The 20,815-nt window shown below is 44.2% G+C and overlaps 1 protein-coding gene across 1 annotated transcript in view; it reads left to right on the top strand.

Moving 5' to 3' along the window:
* The window catches only part of FHIP2A (FHF complex subunit HOOK interacting protein 2A), a 64,779-nt gene extending 53,533 nt beyond the window's left edge, over positions 1-11,246 (top strand). Inside the window, exons 15-17 of the mRNA XM_056530898.1 lie at positions 1,214-1,354; positions 6,994-7,097; positions 10,089-11,246. Coding sequence (XP_056386873.1) covers positions 1,214-1,354; positions 6,994-7,097; positions 10,089-10,194 — 351 coding nt within the window. The 3' untranslated portion in view covers positions 10,195-11,246. The remainder of the gene's footprint in view (positions 1-1,213; positions 1,355-6,993; positions 7,098-10,088) is intronic.
* Positions 11,247-20,815: the final 9,569 nt, after the last annotated feature.

Here is a 20,815-nt window from a genome sequence, read left to right as displayed (position 1 = left end):
TTACACACACACACACACACAGACAATGCCTCCAGCCTCTCACACACACACACAGACAATGCCTCCAGCCTCTCACACACACACATACACACACACAGACAATGCTTCCAGCCTCTCCCCCACACACAGACAATGCCTCCAGCCTCTCACACACACACACACACAGACAATGCCTCCAGCCTCTCCCCCCCCCCCCCCCCACACACACACACAATGCCTTTTCCCTCAAACAACCATACAATGCCTCCAGCCTCTCACACAGACAATGCCTCCAGCCTCTCCCACACACAGACAATGCCTCCAGCCTCTCCCCCACACACACACACACACAGACAATGCCTCCAGCCTCTCCCACACACACACACAGACAATGCCTTCTCCCTCAAACAACCATACAATGCCTCCAGCCTTTGGCTGTCCAAGCATGCTGGGAGTTGTAGTTTTGCAACAGCTGGAGGCACACTGGTTTGGAAACACTGCTTTATTATGTGTCACGATATTATGGATAATTTGGTGTGGATCTTTTCGCTGTGCTAACAATACACATTGTGAATTGCAGCGTATGATTTTGATAAGATGGCACCACAGTGTTGGTACTGTGCAGCTTGTAAGGGGTTATCCAGGGAAAAACTTTTTTTTTTTTTTTTATATCAACTGGCTCCCGAAAGGTAAACAGATTTGTAAATTACTTCTATTAAAAAAATCTTAATCCTTCCAATAATTATCAGCTGCTGAAGTTGAGTTGTTCTTTTCTGTCCGACAACAGTGCTCTCTGCTGACATCTCTGCTTGTCTCGGGAACTGCACAGAGGAGAAGAGGTTTGCTATGGGGATTTGCTTCTACTTTGGACAGTTCCCAAGACAGGTTTCATCAGAGAGCACTTCGACAGAACAACTCAACTTCAGCAGCTCATAAGTACTGAAAGGATTAAGATTTTTTTAATAGAAGTATTTTACAAATCTGTTTAACTTTCTGGAGCCAGTTGCTATATAAAAGTTTTTCCTAGATAACCCCTTTTAATATGCCTAATTTCAGAGGTATCACCAGCTCTGGGCACTCTGATCCAGATTGGACAGAACACAGACATGGAATTGTAACATGATAATAAGGGGCGCTCTGAATTATTTGCCTCCCTATGTTCACTATATATTTAGAGAGTTTATATGCTTTTTATTAATTGCCTTTAATTAACTGATGGCGATTCTCTCCGCAGCCTTACGACGTGAACTTACAAGTGACATCTGTGCTCTCCAAGCTTTCTCTCTTCCCTCACCCTCATATACATGAATTCCTTTTGGACCCTTATGTCAACCTGGCCCCTGGGTGTCGGTCCCTGTTTTCAGTCATCGTCAGGGTGAGTTCTTTACTACATGATTAAAGGAGTACCAGAAAGTTAAACATATTTGTAAATTACTTCTATTAAAAAATCTTAATCCTTCCAGTACTTATCAGCTGCTGAATACTACAGAGGAAATTCTTTCCTTTTTGGAACACAGAGCTCTCTGCTGACATCACGAGCACAGTGCTCTCTGCTGACATCTCTGTCCATTTTAGGAACTGTCCAGAGCAGCATATGTTTTCTATGGGGATTTTCTCCTACTCTGGACAGTTTCTATTAAAAAATCTTAATCCTTCCAGTACTTAACAGCTGCTGTTATGATCCACAGGAAGTTCTTTTCTTTTTGAATTTACTTTCTGCCTGACCACAGTGCTCTCTGCTAACACCTCTGTCCATTTTAGGAATTGTCCAGAGTAGGAGTCAATCCCCATAGAAAACCTATCCTTGCTCTGGACAGTTCCTAAAATGGACAGAGGTACCAGCAGAGAGCACTGTGGTCAGGCAGAAAGTAAATTAAAAAAGAAAAGAACTTCCTGTGGATCAAGTTCTGGAAGGATTAAGATTTTTTGATAGAAGTAATTTACAAATGTGTTTAACTTTCTGGCACCATTGGAGTACCCCTTTAAAGTGTACCTCTCATTAAAAAAATTTTTTTTTAATATATATATATATCATATATACAGATGAAACCCTAATGAACACTTTTAGAATTGGTTTTATTAATAAATGTTTTCTTCTTTTCATGTGTATTTTTACTTTGAAAAATCCCCCACTAGGGGTCTCCCTCGCAGCCCTGGCCGCAAGCATTTCGGACTCAGAGCATGAGTCTGAAATCTCTCTGCAGCCAGTACTCGGCACAGCTCCCGCCTGTCAATCAGATGGGCAGGAGCGAGCGTGGTGCTCGCACTTCAGAGGGGCGCGCTCCTGACTCTGCTGGTGCTGAGTCAGTGGAGTGCTGCTCTTCTTATTGTATCAGGTCTTACATATCGGGTCTCTGAGCCCCGGCGGGCATCAGATGACGTCGCGCCTGCTGGGCCACGCCTACTTCCGCCCCTCACAAACACCAGGCTACCGAAGATAGCTCAAAAGAGGTGTTTATAGGGGGTTTTATTAAAAATAAAGGACAGGGATAGTGTTAGGCTGCATTCACACCATGTTTTTGCAATACAGTTCCCGCATACATTTTCAATGTGAAAACCGTACGGAACCGTATTGAAAACCGTATGCATTGACTCTCCGTTGAAAACCGTACGCCAAAAGATGCATCAGGTTGTATCCGTTTTGCATCCTGTACGGTTTTGTCAGTTTTTTTTCCCCATACCCAAAACCGTAGCCTACCACGGTTTTTGGTCCAGGTGAAAAACTGTATCAAACCGTATAGGTTTTTGTTTTTTTTAACATGGGAGTCAATGGGAACCGTACAGAACCGTATGTGCGTACAGTTCCATCCGGTTTTCACCATCCGGTTTTTGACTTTGCACAGTTTTTTTTCTTGGAATTTCAATCAAACAAGTGAAACTTTATTCAAAATGGAGTGAAAAGTTAAAAATGTATACTTTTTTTTTTTCTTAAAAAAACGGATGCAACCTGACATCATTTTTTTTTAAACCTTATACAGTTTTTAACTGTATACGGGTTGAAATTTGTACACACGTTTTTGATACAGTTTTGTCAGGTTTTGAGGAATCAGTTTTTCATCAAAAACCTGATACGGGAACTGTATGGCAAAAATGTGGTGTGAATGCAGCCTTAGACAGAGTCAGGGACAGATGGGGATTAGGGAGAGTTAGGATGATGAGTTAGGATGATGCACGATATATCACAATCGCATTGCAATTTTTGTAAATTGCGAAATGTCGATACGCCCCCCCCCCCAGGAAAAATTGTGTTTACCTGCAGCGGCGGCCTGGTACCATAACGCAAACACCTCAGGGTCTGGGCTGCCGATGAAATTAAAATGCTAAGTCAGTGTGTCCCAACCAGGGTGCCTCCTGCTGTTGCAAAACTACAAATCCCAGCATGCCCGGACAGCCAAAGGCTGTCCGGGCATGCTGGGAGTTGTAGTTTTGCAACAGCTGGGGGCACCCTGGTTGGGAACAGCTGTCCTAAGTAATAACAGGGGGAAACTCAAAAAACTCAATGTTTACTTAACCCCGGTCCCCATAGGTTTGCCGCAGATCCAGTTCTCCTCCGTGCGGTCCCGTTGTCTTCTCTGTGCTCCTGACAACCAGCTGGTTCCAGGACCTTTCCCGTTCAGCCAATCAGTGGCCACAGTGGTGCCATGTGTCAGGCCAGTGATTGGAGGAAGGTCCTGTAAGTCCCATAAGACACCGGATTACATGGAAGAGAATGGGATCTGCTGCAGACCGGTACTAGGTGAGTATTAGTTTTTAGTTTTGTTTTTTCTTTTGTTTCCCCCACAACATTAAAGGGGTACTCCGGTGGCAAACATTTTTTTTATATGTGTGTGTATATATATATATATATATATATATATATATATTTTTTTTTTTTTATCAACTGGTGCCAGAAAGTTTAACAGATTTGTAAATTACTTATTAAATTACTATTAATAAAATCTTTACCCTTCCAGTACTTATTAGCAGCTGTATGCTAGAGAGGAAATTATTTTCTTTTGGAATTTCTTTTTTGTCTTGTCCTCAGTGCTCTCTGCTGACACCTGATGCCCGTATCAGGAACTGTCCAAAGCAGGAGAAAATCCCCATAGCAAACCTATGCTGCTCTGGACAGTTCCTGACACGGACAGAGGTGTCAGCAGAGAGCACTGTGGACTAGACAAGAAAGAAATTCAAAAAGAAAATAATTTTCTCCGTAGCATACAGCTGCTAATAAGTACTGAAAGGATAATGATGTTTTAATGGAAGTAATTTACAAATCTGTATAACTTTCTGACACCAGTTCATTTAAAAAAAAAAATTCCCCTTTAATGAGGGAGATGTGACATGGAGGGGAGGGTGGGCAGATGTCACATGGGTGGAGGGGCGGATGTGACATGGAGGGGGGAGACGGACAGATGACATGGAGGGGGAAAGATGTCACATGGGGTTTTGGACGTGAAATGGGGCATTTATGTGAAATTTGGGGATAGAAATAAAATGGGGGGGGGGGGGGGTCATGAAATTGGGGAATTATTTTGCTATTGCACACTGAAATTGCTAAATTTACTTCTATAATTGCAGTCGCACATTTCCTCCCTAAATCGTGCAGCTCTAATCATAGTACTGTACATTGTGGGACAAGGTTTTACCAGCAAAAGCAGGACACACAGGACAACCCCCTTTTATGCAGATGCTCGTGCACAGGAGTACTCCACCTACTGGTGATCAGCTGTTATTGCTGGGTAAAGCTGCAGGGGATTGCACCCATTAAATCCAATGCATCTCCCAGAGCCGGGCCCGTCCTTCCAGCCACATGAAGAATAACAGCAATGCAGCAAACACTTCATTGTCTTTTTATCTACCCACATTACTGCACTGCAGTTTCCCATAGATAAAGATTTAGGAACATTTTCCAAGAACCATTTTTAGTGCTGCTGCAGTGTTAGGCCGGGTCCACACCACGTTTTTGCTATACAGTTCCTGTATCAGGTTTTTGATTAAAAAAACGGATTCCTCAAAACCGGACTAAACTGTATCAAAACGTGTACAAATTTTAATCCGTATACGGTTGGAAAAATGATGTCCGGCTGCATCCGATTTCTAAGAAAAAATATGTATACGTTTTTAACTTTTCACTCCATTATGAATAAAGTTTCACTTGTTTGATTGAAATTCCAAGAAAAAAACTGTGCAAAGTCAAAAAAAACTTATGGAACCGTACACACATACAGTTCTGTACGGTTCCCATTGACTCCCATGTAAAAAAACACAAAACTCCATCTCTCCCATAGACATGAATGGAGGGGGTGTGACAACCACAGCCGCTCTTAAGCCTAGCACATTCGGCTGTCCGGGCATGCTGGGAGTTGTAGTTTTATAGCCAAAAACAAAGAGACCCACAATACTAATATTATTTCAAAAAGTATAACGCACGTTTCGCGTATGGGCTTCGTCAGGGGGCGTGTCACACGCCCCCTGACGAAGCCCATACGCGAAACGTGCGTTGGGGTGTTGGTGCTTGGTGCTCCTGGCCTTTGGGTATATGACAGGTAGTCTTTTTTAGGTATTTCCTATTTATGTTTGTTATATTGCATTGCTGCTTCCTATGTTACCTCAATGTATGTTAGATATTATATCTATTGTTACGATATTATAAGCATGCAGCTACGCCAGCCTTATATTATGTATACTCTTGACTGAATACCTACATTACCCATACCAGGTCCACTGGCACCTGTTGTCTCCTGCGTAGGGTCATCCTCTGCCTTTTACTAATTTTTTAAAACTGTTTTTTATTGTCTAATAAAGATTGTTATACTTTTTGAAATAATATTAGTATTGTGGGTCTCTTTGTTTTTGGCTATATATTGGTACCCCCGGGACCTACATACGGCACGTATTGTTTTGCCGTTTTTGTTATTTGGCTAAATTGAGTTGTAGTTTTGCAACAGCTGGAGGCAACCTGGTTGGGAAACACTGGTATAGGGGATAAGATGTCTGATTCCGTGGGGTCCGACTGCCAGGTTCTCCAAGATGATGTTCTGAACGCCGGCTGTGCTAGGGCGGCCATGGTTGTCACATGGTTGTCACATGGTTGTCACTCCCCCTCCATTCATGTCTATGGGAGAGATGGAAATACAGCGTTCGGGTATTTCCCTCAGAGATATATGGAGGGGAGGGGGCATATAGGCCTCAGCTTCGGGCTGTGGTCACCAGTAATCCGGCACTGAGCGGAGATCCCAGCAGCCGGACCCCCACAATCAGCCACTTATCTCTTATCCTGTGGATAGGGAATAAGGTGTCTAGGGGCGGAGTACCCCTTTAATCCCCTTTTGTGCTGTTGGTTAGTTATCATGTGTTCAAGCTTTACCCACAGTATGTAAGATGTTGATGTTCTTGTGCTCATCTATCAGGCTCCGAAAGCGGAGAAATCATTAAAGGGGTACTCCGCCCCTAGGTATCTTATCCTCTATCGAAAGGATAGGGGATAAGATGTCTGATCGCGGGGGTCCTGCCACTGGGGACCCCTGCGATCTCAGCTGTGGCACCCCGGACATCCGGACAACTGGCGATGCGGGGAGGAGGCTCATGATGTCACGGTCACGCCCCACTCGTGATGTCACGGCCACGCCCCCCTCAATGCAAATGTATTGGAGGGTCCCATAGTCTTGCATTGAGGGGGCGTGGCCATGACGTCATGAGCCTCCGGAGCTGCACCCAACGCTCTAAATGTACGCCGGGTGCAGCAGGAAGATCTCCCCAATCAGGGAATGAGATATCTAGGGGCGGAGTACCCCTTTAATACATATAACCCAGCTTTCTTAGAATCCTCAATGTTTAGTCCTCCCAGAACAGTGTTTAGTCCTTCTCCCCTATTGTTTTATGCCCAGACAGATTGCTGTTCAGGACTATACAATGTCCTTAGTTGTCATTCAGCTTTCCCAGCAAACAGATAGAATATTGGCAGTAAATCTAGATGTAATAAAAGAGAACACCGGGCTCTGTACTCATTATGTGGATGTATTTCCTTTCCAGGTGGTGGGAGATCTCATGGTGAGAATTCAGCGGATCCCAGATTTTAACCCTAAACTTCTGCTTGTAAGGAGGAGATTACTGGGGCTGGAGCCGGATGGTCCAATGTAAGTTCACACTGACATATTGACACCTCATCGTCTTCTTATATCAGACCGAAAGTATGAAAAGCTGCAGTAATTATCAACCCCTAAAGGGGAACTCCACCCCTATAGAAACATAGAATGTGTCGGCAGATAAGAACCATTTGGCCCATCTTGTCTGCCCAATAATCTGAATCCTATCAATAGTCCCTGGTCCTTTCTTATATGAAGGATAGCCTTATGCCTATCTCTATCTTATATGAAGGATAGCCTTATACCTATCTCTATCTTATATGAAGGATAGCCTTATACCTATCCCTATCTTATATGAAGGATAGCCTTATACCTATCCCTATCTTATATGAAGGATAGCCTTATGCCTATCCCTATCTTATATGAAGGATGGCCTTATACCTATCCCTATCTTATATGAAGGATAGCCTTATACCTATCCCTATCTTATATGAAGGATAGCCTTATGCCCATCTCTATCTTATATGAAGGATAGCCTTATGCCTATCTCTATCTTATATGAAGGATAGCCTTATACCTATCTCTATCTTATATGAAGGATAGCCTTATACCTATCTCTATCTTATATGAAGGATAGCCTTAAACCTATCTCTATCTTATATGAAGGATAGCCTTATACCTATCTCTATCTTATATGAAGGATAGCCTTATATCTATCTCTATCTTATATGAAGGATAGCCTTATACCTATCTCTATCTTATATGAAGGATAGCCTTATACCTATCTCTATCTTATATGAAGGATAGCCTTATACCTATCTCTATCTTATATGAAGGATAGCCTTATATCTATCTCTATCTTATTTGAAGGATAGCCTTATACCTATCTCTATCTTATATGAAGGATAGCCTTATACCTATCTCTATCTTATATGAAGGATAGCCTTATACCTATCTCTATCTTATATGAAGGATAGCCTTATACCTATCTCTATCTTATATGAAGGATAGCCTTATACCTATCTCTATCTTATATGAAGGATAGCCTTATACCTATCTCTATCTTATATGAAGGATAGCCTTATGCCTATCCCTCTCTTATATGAAGGATAGCCTTATACCTATCCCTATCTTATATGAAGGATAGCCTTATACCTATCCCTATCTTATATGAAGGATAGCCTTATACCTATCTCTATCTTATATGAAGGATAGCCTTATACCTATCCCTATCTTATATGAAGGATAGCCTTATGCCTATATCTATCTTATATGAAGTATAGCCTTATGCTTATCCCTATCTTATATTAAGGATAGCCTTATGCCTATCCCTCTCTTATATGAAGGATAGCCTTATACCTATCTCTATCTTATATGAAGGATAGCCTTATACCTATCCCTCTCTTATATGAAGGATAGCCTTATACCTATCACTATCTTATATGAAGGATAGCCTTATACCTATCTCTATCTTATATGAAGGATAGCCTAATGTCTATCCCTATCTTATATGAAGATAGCCTTATGCCTTTCTCTATCTTATATGAAGGATAGCCTTATACCTATCTCTATCTTATATGAAGGATAGCCTTATACCTATCTCTATCTTATATGAAGGATAGCCTTATACCTATCCCTATCTTATATGAAGGATAGCCTTATACCTATCCCTATCTTATATGAAGGATAGCCTTATACCTATCTCTATCTTATATGAAGGATAGCCTTATACCTATCCCTATCTTATATGAAGGATAGCCTTATACCTATCTCTATCTTATATGAAGGATAGCCTTATACCTATCCCTATCTTATATGAAGGATAGCCTTATACCTATCCCTATCTTATATTAAGGATAGCCTTATACCTATCTCTATCTTATATGAAGGATAGCCTTATACCTATCCCTATCTTATATGAAGGATAGCCTTATACCTAACCCTATCATACATCTTATCCCCTTTCCTTTAGGGCAGTGGTCTCCAACCTGCGGACCTCCAGATGTTGCAAAACTACAACTCCCAGCATGCCCGGACAGCCAACGGCTGTCCGGGCATGCTGGGAATTGTAGTTTTGCAACATCTGGAGGTCCGCAGGTTGGAGACCACTGCTTTAGGGGATAAGATGTATAAAGCCTGAATACCCCTTTAAAGGGGTATTCCAGGAAAAAACTTTTTTTTTATATATCAACTGGCTCCAGAAAGTTAAACAGATTTGTAAATTACTTCTATAAAAAAAATCTTAATCCTTTCAGTACTTATGAGCTTCTGAAGTTAAGGTTGTTCTTTTCTGTCTGAGTGATCTCTGATGACACCTGTCTCGGGAACCGCCCCAGTTTAGAAGCAAATCCCCATAGCAAACCTGTTCTAAACTGGGCGGTTCCCAAGACAGGTGTCATCAGAGATCACTCAGACAGAAAAGAACAACCTTAACTTCAGAAGCTCATAAGTACTGAAAAGATTAAGATTTTTTTTTATAGAAGTAATTTACAAATCTGTTTAACTTTCTGGAGCCAGTTGATTTAAAAAAAAAAAAATATATAAAGTTTTTTTCCTGGAATACCCCTTTAAATTTGGTTGTCTGAGAAAGTTGATGACCAGTATGGCCACTAGAGATGAGCGAACTTACAGTAAATTTGATTCGTCACGAACTTCTCGGCTCGGCAGTTGATGACTTTTCCTGCATAAATTAGTTCAGCCTTCAGGTGCTCCGGTGGGCTGGAAAAGATGGATACAGTCCTAGGAAAGAGTCTCCTAGGACTGTATCCACCTTTTCCAGCCCACCGGAGCACCGGAAAGCTGAACCAATTTATGCAGGAAAAGTCATCAACTGCCGAGCCGAGAAGTTCGTGACGAATCGAATTTACTGTAAGTTCGCTCATCTCTAATGGCCACCATTACAGTCTCGAGAGGAAATGTTCACTTCTGACAGTCCAGAATAAGATATTTGCTATTCAGGAGCCAGGAAAAGTTGGGTTGGGGCTGTAATGTACTTGTATCCTCATCGTTATGTCACATTTCCTGCGTCTCTTCTCCCCACAGTGTTGACCACATGACGTTGTTAGAGGGGGTCATTGTGCTCGAGGAATTCTGCAAAGAACTGGCGGCCATCGCCTTCGTCAAGTTCCACAGCTCCACCACACCCTGACCTCTGACCTCTGACCTGACACTTCTCAATCTACGAGACCAAATTTTACTTATTTAATTTCGTTTTTATGTTTGGGCAAGGACTTTATCTCGGAAAGAAGGGAAATCAGACAGTGAACTTGGAGGCGATTTCTCCGGGCCGAAGCTGCACGCACAGGGGGGGGGGGGGGGGGGGGATGTTAGTCGCCGATTTAGTCGCCGATTTACTTCCTGTTCTTCGTTACTTTTGTGTTCTACAGAACATTTTAATCATCTGGGATTTTCCCGCAGGATGTCTGAATTATGCATGCGTTTTATTTAAAAGAAAAAAAAAAAGACACAAACCGCAAACGGCTGACGATGATGTCATACAAGCAGTGGGCGGAGTCTACCCATTTGGATAATGTTTACATAAAAAACAACAACAAAACATGAAAGTATTTTACCAGAAAACATTTCAGCGATGACATAGTCAGTGTTTATCAGCAGCACGGAGCGGCCGACCCCACCATCATCTTACGACCTGTCCGATCATCACCTGGGGGCTCAGAACGAACCCCCCTCCTCCTCCTCCTCCTTTTGGATTTAGGATCAAAATATGGAAGACAACACATTTTAAAACTCTTATCTTCATTTTATTATTGGGGAAAAAAAACTCAAAAAACTTTATTGGCTTTGTCTGAGGAGCAAGGTCTGATACAGTGGATTATGTCCGGTCCGTGCACGTCGCCCGCCATCGCCCCATGAGACACACGCGCTCTTGTGTAATGTGCTGTTGTGCTTTCACTGCTTCACGTGCTGCTACATTCGCCCCATTATCTTTTTAAATGTTTTTTTTTATATTTTTTTGCGTTTTATTTTATTTTATTTTTCTTTCTTTTTTTTTAATATTTGTGCAGCAAATGTTAGTATTACAGACCTAAAGCTTGTAAGAAAATAATATATTTCCTGACCGGATGTCAATTATCTTATCGGTATATTTGCTTTCTGTATATATGTACTGTATAAATTGTATTATACGCGCATATAAAGTCATTACCAAGATGCCTCCCGGTCATTTTCATTTACGCGATTCACATCACAGATGGCATCTTCCGGCCTGAACGTCTTAAAGGGGTACTCCGGTGAAAAAAACTTTTTTATTTTTTTATTTTTTATTTTTTTTTAAATCAACTGGTGCCAGAAAGTTAAACAGATTTGTAAATTACTTCTATTAAAATATCTTAATCCTTCCTGTACTTATTAGCTGCTGAATACTACAGTGGAAATTCTTTTCTTTTTGGAACACAGAGCTCTCTGCCGACATCACGAGCACAGTGCTTTCTGCTGACATCTCTGTCCATTTTAGGAACTGTCCAGAGTAAAAGGAAATCCCCATAGAAAACATATGCTGCTCTGGACAGTTCTTAAAATGGACAGAGATGTCAGCAGAGAGCACTGTGCTCGTGATGTCGGCAGAGAGCTCTGTGTTCCAAAAAGAAAATTATTTCCGCTGTAGTATTTAGCAGCTAATAAGTACAGGAAGGATTAAGATTTTTTAATAGAAGTAATTTACAAATCTGTTTAACTTTCTGGCACCAGTTGATTTAAAAAAAAAAAAAAAAAAGTTTTTCACCGGAGTACCCCTTTAACGACTCGAACCTGACAGCGTCATAGATGTGACACGAGGCTTCTGTGTCAGTTCAGTAGACCGACAATGAGGAACCTGCGTCCGTGACAGAAGCGGGAAAACGGTCTTATCCTGTATTCAAAAACTTAAATGCACCATAATGTGACAATAAAAACAAATGTACAGCTGAAATGCTTAACAATCTATTAACCTGCAGTTAAGATCTAGAGGAATTAAAGGGGTTAACCAGGAAAAAACTTAATATATATATATATATATATATATATATATATATATATATATATATATTATAGTAAATTTGAGTAGCCGTATTAGTCCAGTGATGCAGATGCAAATCATACCATTCTATGATTTGCATATATATATATATATATATATATCTCTCTAGGAAGGATACCGCAGCACACGGAAAGTTCAAAAGTATAAGCAGTGGTTTATTCCATGATAACACAAGTTAGCAACGTTTCTGCTGCCAGTGCAGCCTTTGTCAAGCAACAAAATGGTGACCATACAAAGTATTTATATGTAAATGAACAAACAAATCAATCAAGCCAATTAGTGTGAATACAGTGTAAAAAGTACATTTAAGATATAGGGTAATTAAAACCACTATAATATACATATTGCACAAGTGCTCAATAGTGAGTTAAAATCCATATACATATGAAAAGACTGCAATATATATATAAAAATCAACTGGCTCCAGAAAGTTAAACAGATTTGTAAATGACTTCTAATGAAAAAATCTTAATCCTTTCGTTACTTATGAGCTGCTGAAGTTGAGTTGTTCTTTTCTGTCTAGGTGCTCTCTGATGACACCTGTCTCTCGAACTGTCCAGAGTAGAAACAAATCCCCATAGCAAACCTCTTCTACTCTGTGCAGTTCCCGAGACAAGCAGAGATGTCAGCAGAGAGCACTGTTGCCAGACAGAAAAGAACAACTCAACTTCAGCAGCTGATAATTATTGGAGCAGAGAGCACTGTGCTCGTGATGTCATCAGTGTTCCAAAAAGAAAGGAATTTCCTCTGTAGAATTCAGCAGCTTATAAGTACTGGAAGGATTAAGATTTTTTAATAGAAGTAATTTACAAATCTGTTTAACTTTCTGGAGCCAGTTAATCTAAAAAAAATTTTTTTTCCTGGAATACCCCTTAAAGGGGTACTCCGGTGAAAACCTTTTTTCTTTTAAATCAACTGGTGCCAGAAAGTTAAACATATATTTGTAAATGACTTCTATTAAAAAATCTTAATCCTTCCAGTACTTATTAGCTGCTGAATTCTACAGAGGAAATTCCTTTCTTTTTGGAACACTGATGACATCACGAGCACAGTGCTCTCTGCTGACATCTCTGTCCATTTTAGCAACTGTGCATAGCAGATGTATGCTAAGGGCAGCATGGTGGCTCAGTGGTTAGCACTGCTGCCTTGCAGTGCTGGGGCCTTGGGTTCAAATCCCACTAAGGAAAACAATAAATAAATAGTTATTATTATTATTATAATAACGTCAGCAGAGAGCACTGTGCTCGTGATGTCATCAGAGAGAATTCCAAAAATAAAAGAATTTCCTCTGTAGTATTCAGCAGCTAATAAGTACAGGAAGGATTAAGATTTTTTAATAGAAGTAATTTACAAATCTGTTTAACTTTCTGGCACCAGTTGATTTAAAAGAAAAAAGGTTTTCACCGGAGTAACCCTTTAAGGACCAGGCCCATTTTATTTTTGCATTTCTGTTTTTTCCTCCTCGCCAACTAAAAATCATAACTCTTTTATATTTCCATCCATAGACCCATATGAGGGATGTTTTTTGCGTCACCAATTGTACTTTATAATGAAATCACTTATTTTACCATAAAATGTACGGCGCAACCAATCAAATATTATTTATGAGGGAAATTGAAAAGAAAAACGCAATTTAGCAAATTTTGGAAGGTTTTGTTTTCACGCCGTACACTTTACGGTAAAAATTACCTGTTTTCTTTATTCTGTCGGTCAATACGATGAATATGATCCCCATGTTATAGGCTTTTCTATAATTGTTCCGCTTATAAAAAATCTCAAACCATTTTAACAAAATTAGTATGTTTGAAATCGCCCTATTTTGACCACATATAACGTTCTCATTTTTCCGTATATGGGGTGATATGAGGGCTCATTTTTTGCGACATGATCTGTAGTTTTTATCAGTATAACTTTTGCTTAGGTTTTACTTTTTTATTCATTTATTTTTTTTTGGGAATAAAATGTGACAAAAAAGCAGCAATTTTTTTACGTTTACGCCGTTCACCGTAAGGGATAATTAACAATATATTTTAATAGTTCAGACTTGTACGCACGCGGCGATAGCTAATATGTGTATTATATATTTTGTTATGCTTTTTGGGGGTAAAGTGGGAAAACGGGCATTTTACTTTTTTTATTTTTTATGTTATTTTTTACACTTTTTATGTCCCCATAGGGGACTATTTATAGCAATCATTTGATTGCTATTACTGTTCAGTGCTATGTATAGGACACAGCACTGATCAGTATTATCGGTCATCTTCTGCCCTGGTTTGCTCGATCGCAGACCGGGAGACGGCCGGAGCCAGCTGAGGGGACCTCCGGCCGCTATGCTGGATGATCGGATCCCCCGCGGCAGCGCTGCGGGCGATCCGATCATCCATTCAAACTGCCGCAGATGCCGTGATCTGTATTGATGATGGCATCTGAGGAGTTAATGGAGGACATCAGACTCAGCGCAATTGCGGATGTCCGCCATTACCGGCAGGTCCCTGGCTGCTGATAGCAGCCGGGACCTGCCGCGCATGACCCGAGCATGGGGTCATGGCGGCACGTAAATGTACGTCATGGTGCATTAAGTACCACGTCACCATGACATACATTTACGTCCATTGTCATTAAGGGGTTAAAGCCAAGCCTTAAAGAGGTACTCCGCCCCTAGACATCTGACCGCGGGGTCCCATCGCCGGAGACCCCTGCGATCTCCCTGCTGCACCCACAATTCATTTAGAGCATCGGGTGCAGCGCCAGAGGCTCGTGACGTCACAACCGCTCGTGACGTTACGGCCATGCCCCCTCAATGCAGGTCTATGGGAGGGGGCGTGACAGCAGTCATGCCCCCTCCCATAGACTTGTATTGAGGGGGCGTGGCCGTGACATCACGAGCCTTCGCTGCATCGCCAGTCATCCGGCACAGAGTGAATTTTGCTCGGTGCCCCGGATGTCTGGGGTGCAACAGCCGAGATATATTTTGGTTTGGTTTTGCTTCCTTCTCCTCTAGGTGATCAGTGGGTTGTCGGTGTCGGCTGCCACACTAGATGGAATTGCGCCTGAGGGCGGCAGGAAACTAGGTATTCTTACCTACTTTCTTCTACACCGGTCACTCATTCCGGACTACTTAAAGGGTTTATCCAGGGAAGAACTTTTTTTTATATAGCAACTGGCTCCAGAAAGTTAAACAGATTTGTAAATTACTTCTATGAAAAAAATCTTAATCCTTTCAGTACTTATGAGCTGCTGAAGTTGAGTTGCTCTTTTCTGTCTAAGTGCTCTCTGATGACGTGTGTCTCGGGAACCATCCATATTAGAAGCAAATCCCCATAGCAATCCTCTTCTACTCTGTGCAGTTCCAGAGACAAGCAGAGATGTCAGCAGAGAGCACTGTTGCCAGACAGAAAAGAACAACTCAACTTCAGCAGCTGATAATTATTGAAAGGATTAAGATTTTTTAATAGCCAGTTGATATATCAATTTTTTTTTTTCCTGGAATACCCCTTTAATCCACAGCTGGAGAGCTGGTACCCCACTATCTGTGCGGGGTGACTGTGTGTGCCCAAAGACATTGGAGAAGTCCAGTTCTGGGGTCTGTGGTGCTAGACAGTGGGAGCCCTTCAGGTGGCTATTTTATCATCCCCACAATCCTTCCCACCTCTTTAGTGCCTGCACTTTTTCTTCTGCCGTTGCCTTCTCTCAGCTGCTGCCTCACCTATTCTCCAGTGTTCCTCTATGCTCCCTCACCTATTCTCCAATGTTCCTCCATGCTGCCTCACCTATTCTCCAGTGTTCTTCCATGCTGCCTCACCTATTCTCCAGTGTTCCTCCATGCTGCCTCACCTATTCTCCAGTGTTCCTCCATGCTGCCTCACCTATTCTCCAGTGTTCCTCCATGCTCCTTCACCTATTCTCCAGTGTTCCTCCGTGCTGCCTCACCTATTCTCCAGTGTTCTTCCATGCTGCCTCACCTATTCTCCAGTGTTCCTCCATGCTCCCTCACCTATTCTCCAGTGTTCCTCCATGCTGCCTCACCTATTCTTGTGTCCCTCCATGCTCCCTCACCTATTCTCCAGTGTTCCTCCATGCTGCCTCACCTATTCTCCAGTGTTCCTCCATGCTCCCTCACCTATTCTCCAGTGTTCCTCCATGCTCCCTCACCTATTCTCCAGTGTCCCTCCATGCTCCCTCACCTATTCTCCAGTGTCCCTCCATGCTCCCTTACCTATTCTCCAGTGTCCCTCCATGCTCCCTCACCTATTCTCCAGTGTTCCTCCATGCTCCCTCACCTATTCTCCAGTGTTCCTCCATGCTCCCTCACCTATTCTCCAGTGTCCCTCCATGCTCCCTCACCTATTCTCCAGTGTTCCTCCATGCTCCCTCACCTATTCTCCAGTGTTCCTCCATGCTCCCTCACCTATTCTCCAGTGTTCCTCCATGCTCCCTCACCTATTCTCCAGTGTTCCTCCGTGCTCCCTCACCTATTCTCCAGTGTCCCTCTATCCTCCCTCACCTATTCTCCAGTGTTCCTCCATGCTGCCTCACCTATTCTCCAGTGTTCCTCCATGCTGCCTCACCTATTCTCCAGTGTTCCTCCATGCTCCCTCACCTATTCTCCAGTGTTCCTCCATGCTCCCTCACCTATTCTCCAGTGTTCCGTCATGCTCCCTCACCTATTCTCCAGTGTTCCTCCATGCTCCCTCACCTATTCTCCAGTGTCCTTCCATGCTGCCTCACCTCTTCTCCAGTGTTCCTCCATGCTCCCTCAGCTATTCTCCAGTGTTCCTCCATGCTCCCTCACCTATTCTCCAGTGTTCCTCCATGCTGCCTCACCTATTCTGCAGTGTTCCTCCATGCTGCCTCACCTATTCTCCAGTGTTCCTCCATGCTGCCTTACCTATTCTCCAGTGTTCCTCCATGCTCCCTCACCTATTCTTCAGTGTTCCTCCATGCTCCCTCACCTATTCTCCAGTGTCCCTCCATGCTCCCTCACCTATTCTCCAGTGTTCCTCCATGCTGCCTCACCTATTCTCCAGTGTTCCTCCATGCTGCCTCACCTATTCTCCAGTGTTCCTCCATGCTGCCTCACCTATTCTCCAGTGTTCCTCCATGCTGCCTCACCTATTCTCCAGTGTTCCTCCATGCTCCCTCACCTATTCTCCAGTGTTCCTCCATGCTCCCTCACCTATTCTCCAGTGTCCCTCCATGCTCCCTCACCTATTCTCCAGTGTCCCTCCATGCTCCCTTACCTATTCTCCAGTGTCCCTCCATGCTCCCTCACCTATTCTCCAGTGTTCCTCCATGCTCCCTCACCTATTCTCCAGTGTTCCTCCATGCTCCCTCAGCTATTCTCCAGTGTTCCTCCATGCTCCCTCACCTATTCTCCAGTGTTCCTCCATGCTCCCTCACCTATTCTCCAGTGTTCCTCCATGCTCCCTCACCTATTCTCCAGTGTCCCTCCATGCTCCCTCACCTATTCTCCAGTGTTCCTCCATGCTCCCTCACCTATTCTCCAGTGTTCCTCCATGCTCCCTCACCTATTCTCCAGTGTTCCTCCATGCTGCCTCACCTATTCTCCAGTGTTCCTCCATGCTCCCTCACCTATTCTCCAGTGTTCCTCCGTGCTGCCTCACCTATTCTCCAGTGTTCCTCCATGCTGCCTCACCTATTCTCCAGTGTTCCTCCATGCTCCCTCACCTATTCTCCAGTGTTCCTCCATGCTCCCTCACCTATTCTCCAGTGTCCTTCCATGCTGCCTCACCTCTTCTCCAGTGTTCCTCCATGCTCCCTCACCTATTCTCCAGTGTTCCTCCATCCTCCCTCACCTATTCTCCAGTGTCCCTCCATGCTGCCTCACCTATTCTCCAGTGTTCCTCCATGCTCCCTCACCTATTCTCCAGTGTTCCTCCATGCTGCCTCACCTATTCTCCAGTGTTCCTCCATGCTGCCTCACCTATTCTCCAGTGTTCCTCCATCCTCCCTCACCTATTCTCCAGTGTTCCTCCATGCTCCCTCACCTATTCTCCAGTGTTCCTCCATCCTCCCTCACCTATTCTCCAGTGTTCCTCCATGCTGCCTCACCTATTCTCCAGTGTTTCTCCATGCTGCCTCACCTATTCTCCAGTGTTCCTCCATGCTGCCTCACCTATTCTCCAGTGTTTCTCCATGCTGCCTCACCTATTCTCCAGTGTTCCTCCATGCAGCCTCACCTATTCTCCAGTGTCCCTCCATGCTCCCTCACCTATTCTCCAGTGTTCATCCATGCTCCCTCACCTATTTTCCAGTGTCCCTCCATGCTCCCTCACCTATTCTCCAGTGTTCCTCAATGCTGCCTCACCTATTCTCCAGTGTCCCTCCATCCTCCCTCACCTATTCTCCAGTGTTCCTCCATCCTCCCTCACCTATTCTCCAGTGTTCCTCCATGCTGCCTCACCTATTCTCCAGTGTTTCTCCATGCTGCCTCACCTATTCTCCAGTGTTCCTCCATGCAGCCTCACCTATTCTCCAGTGTCCCTCCATGCTCCCTCACCTATTCTCCAGTGTTCATCCATGCTGCCTCACCTATTCTCCAGTGTCCCTCTGTGCTCCCTCACCTATTCTCCAGTGTTCCTCCATGCTGCCTCACCTATTCTCCAGTGTTCCTCCATGCAGCCTCACCTATTCTCCAGTGTCCCTCCATCCTCTCTCACCAATTTTCCATTGTCCCTCCATGCTCCCTCACCTATTCTCCAGTGTTCCTCCATGCTGCCTCACCTATTCTCCAGTGTTCCTCCATGCTGCCTCACCTATTCTCCAGTGTTACTCCATGCTCCCTCACCTATTCTCCAGTGTTCCTCCATGCTCCCTCACCTATTCTCCAGTGTTCCTCCATGCAGCCTCACCTATTCTCCAGTGTTCCTCCATGCTCCCTCACCTATTCTCCAGTTTTCCACCATGCTGCCTCACCTATTCTCCAGTGTTCCTCCATGCTGCCTCACCTATTCTCCAGTGTTACTCCATGCTCCCTCACCTATTCTCCAGTGTTCCTCCATGCTCCCTCACCTATTCTCCGGTGTTCCTCCATGCTGCCTCACCTATTCTCCAGTGTCCCTCCATGCTCCCTCACCTATTCTCCAGTGTTCCTCCATGCTCCCTCACCTATTCTCCAGTGTTCCTCCATGCTCCCTCACCTATTCTCCAGTGTCCCTCCGTGCTCCCTCACCTATTCTCCAGTGTTCCTCCATGCTCCCTCACCTATTCTCAAGTGTTCCTCCATACAGCCTCACCTATTCTCCAGTGTTCCTCCATGCTACCTCACTTATTCTCCAGTGTCCCTCCATGCTCCCTCACCTATTCTCCAGTGTTCCTCCATCCTCCCTCACCTATTCTCCAGTGTTCCTCCATGCTCCCTCACCTATTCTCCAGTGTCCCTCCATGCTCCCTCACCTATTCTCCAGTGTTCCTCCATGCTCCCTCACCTATTCTCCAGTGTTCCTCCATGCTCCCTCACCTATTCTCCAGTGTCCCTCCGTGCTCCCTCACCTATTCTCCAGTGTTCCTCCATGCTCCCTCACCTATTCTCAAGTGTTCCTCCATACAGCCTCACCTATTCTCCAGTGTTCCTCCATCCTTCCTCACCTATTCTCCAGTGTTCCTCCATCCTCCCTCACCTATTCTCCAGTGTTCCTCCATGCTACCTCACCTATTCTCCAGTGTCCCTCCATGCTCCCTCACCTATTCTCCAGTGTCCCTCCATGCTGCCTCACCTATTCTCCAGTGTTCCTCCATGCTGTCTCACCTATTCTCCAGTGTTCCTCCATGCTCCCTCACCGATTCTCCAGTGTTCCTCCATGCTGCCTCACCTATTCTCCAGTGTTCCTCCATGCTGCCTCACCTATTCTCCAGTGTTCCTCCATGCTCCCTCACCTATTCTCCAGTGTTCCTCCATGCTGCCTCACCTATTCTCCAGTGTTCCTCCATGCTCCCTCACCTATTCTCCAGTGTACCTCCATGCTCCCTCACCTATTCTCCAGTGTTCCTCCATGCTGCCTCACCTATTCTCCAGTGTTCCTCCATGCTGCCTCACCTATTCTCCAGTGTTCCTCCATGCTGCCTCACCTATTCTCCAGTGTCCCTCCATGCTGCCTCACCTATTCTCCAGTGTCCCTCCATGCTGCCTCACCTATTCTCCAGTGTTCCTCCATGCTCCCTCACCTATTCTCCAGTGTTCCTCCATGCTCCCTCACCTATTCTCCAGTGTTCCTCCATGCTCCCTCACCTATTCTCCAGTGTTCCTCCATGCTGCCTCACCTATTCTCCAGTGTTCCTCCATGCTCCCTCACCTATTCTCCAGTGTTCCTCCATGCTCCCTCACCTATTCTCCAGTGTTCCTCCATGCTCCCTCACCTATTCTCCAGTGTTCCTCCATGCTCCATCACCTATTCTCCAGTGTTCCTCCATGCTCCCTCACCTATTCTCCAGTGTTCCTCCATGCTGCCTCACCTATTCTCCAGTGTTCCTCCATGCTCCCTCACCTATTCTCCAGTGTTCCTCCTTGCTCCCTCACCTATTCTCCAGTGTTCCTCCATGCTGCCTCACCTATTCTCCAGTGTTCCTCCATGCTCCCTCACCTATTCTCCAGTGTTCCTCCATCCTCCCTCACCTATTCTCCAGTGTTCTTCCATGCTGCCTCACCTATTCTCCAGTGTTCCTCCATGCTCCCTCACCTATTCTCCAGTGTTCCTCCATGCTGCCTCAGCTATTC

The sequence above is a fragment of the Hyla sarda genome, chromosome 7 (genome assembly GCF_029499605.1).
Source record: "Hyla sarda isolate aHylSar1 chromosome 7, aHylSar1.hap1, whole genome shotgun sequence".
NCBI lineage: Eukaryota > Metazoa > Chordata > Amphibia > Anura > Hylidae > Hyla > Hyla sarda.
This window is presented reverse-complemented; position numbering and strand designations above follow the sequence as displayed.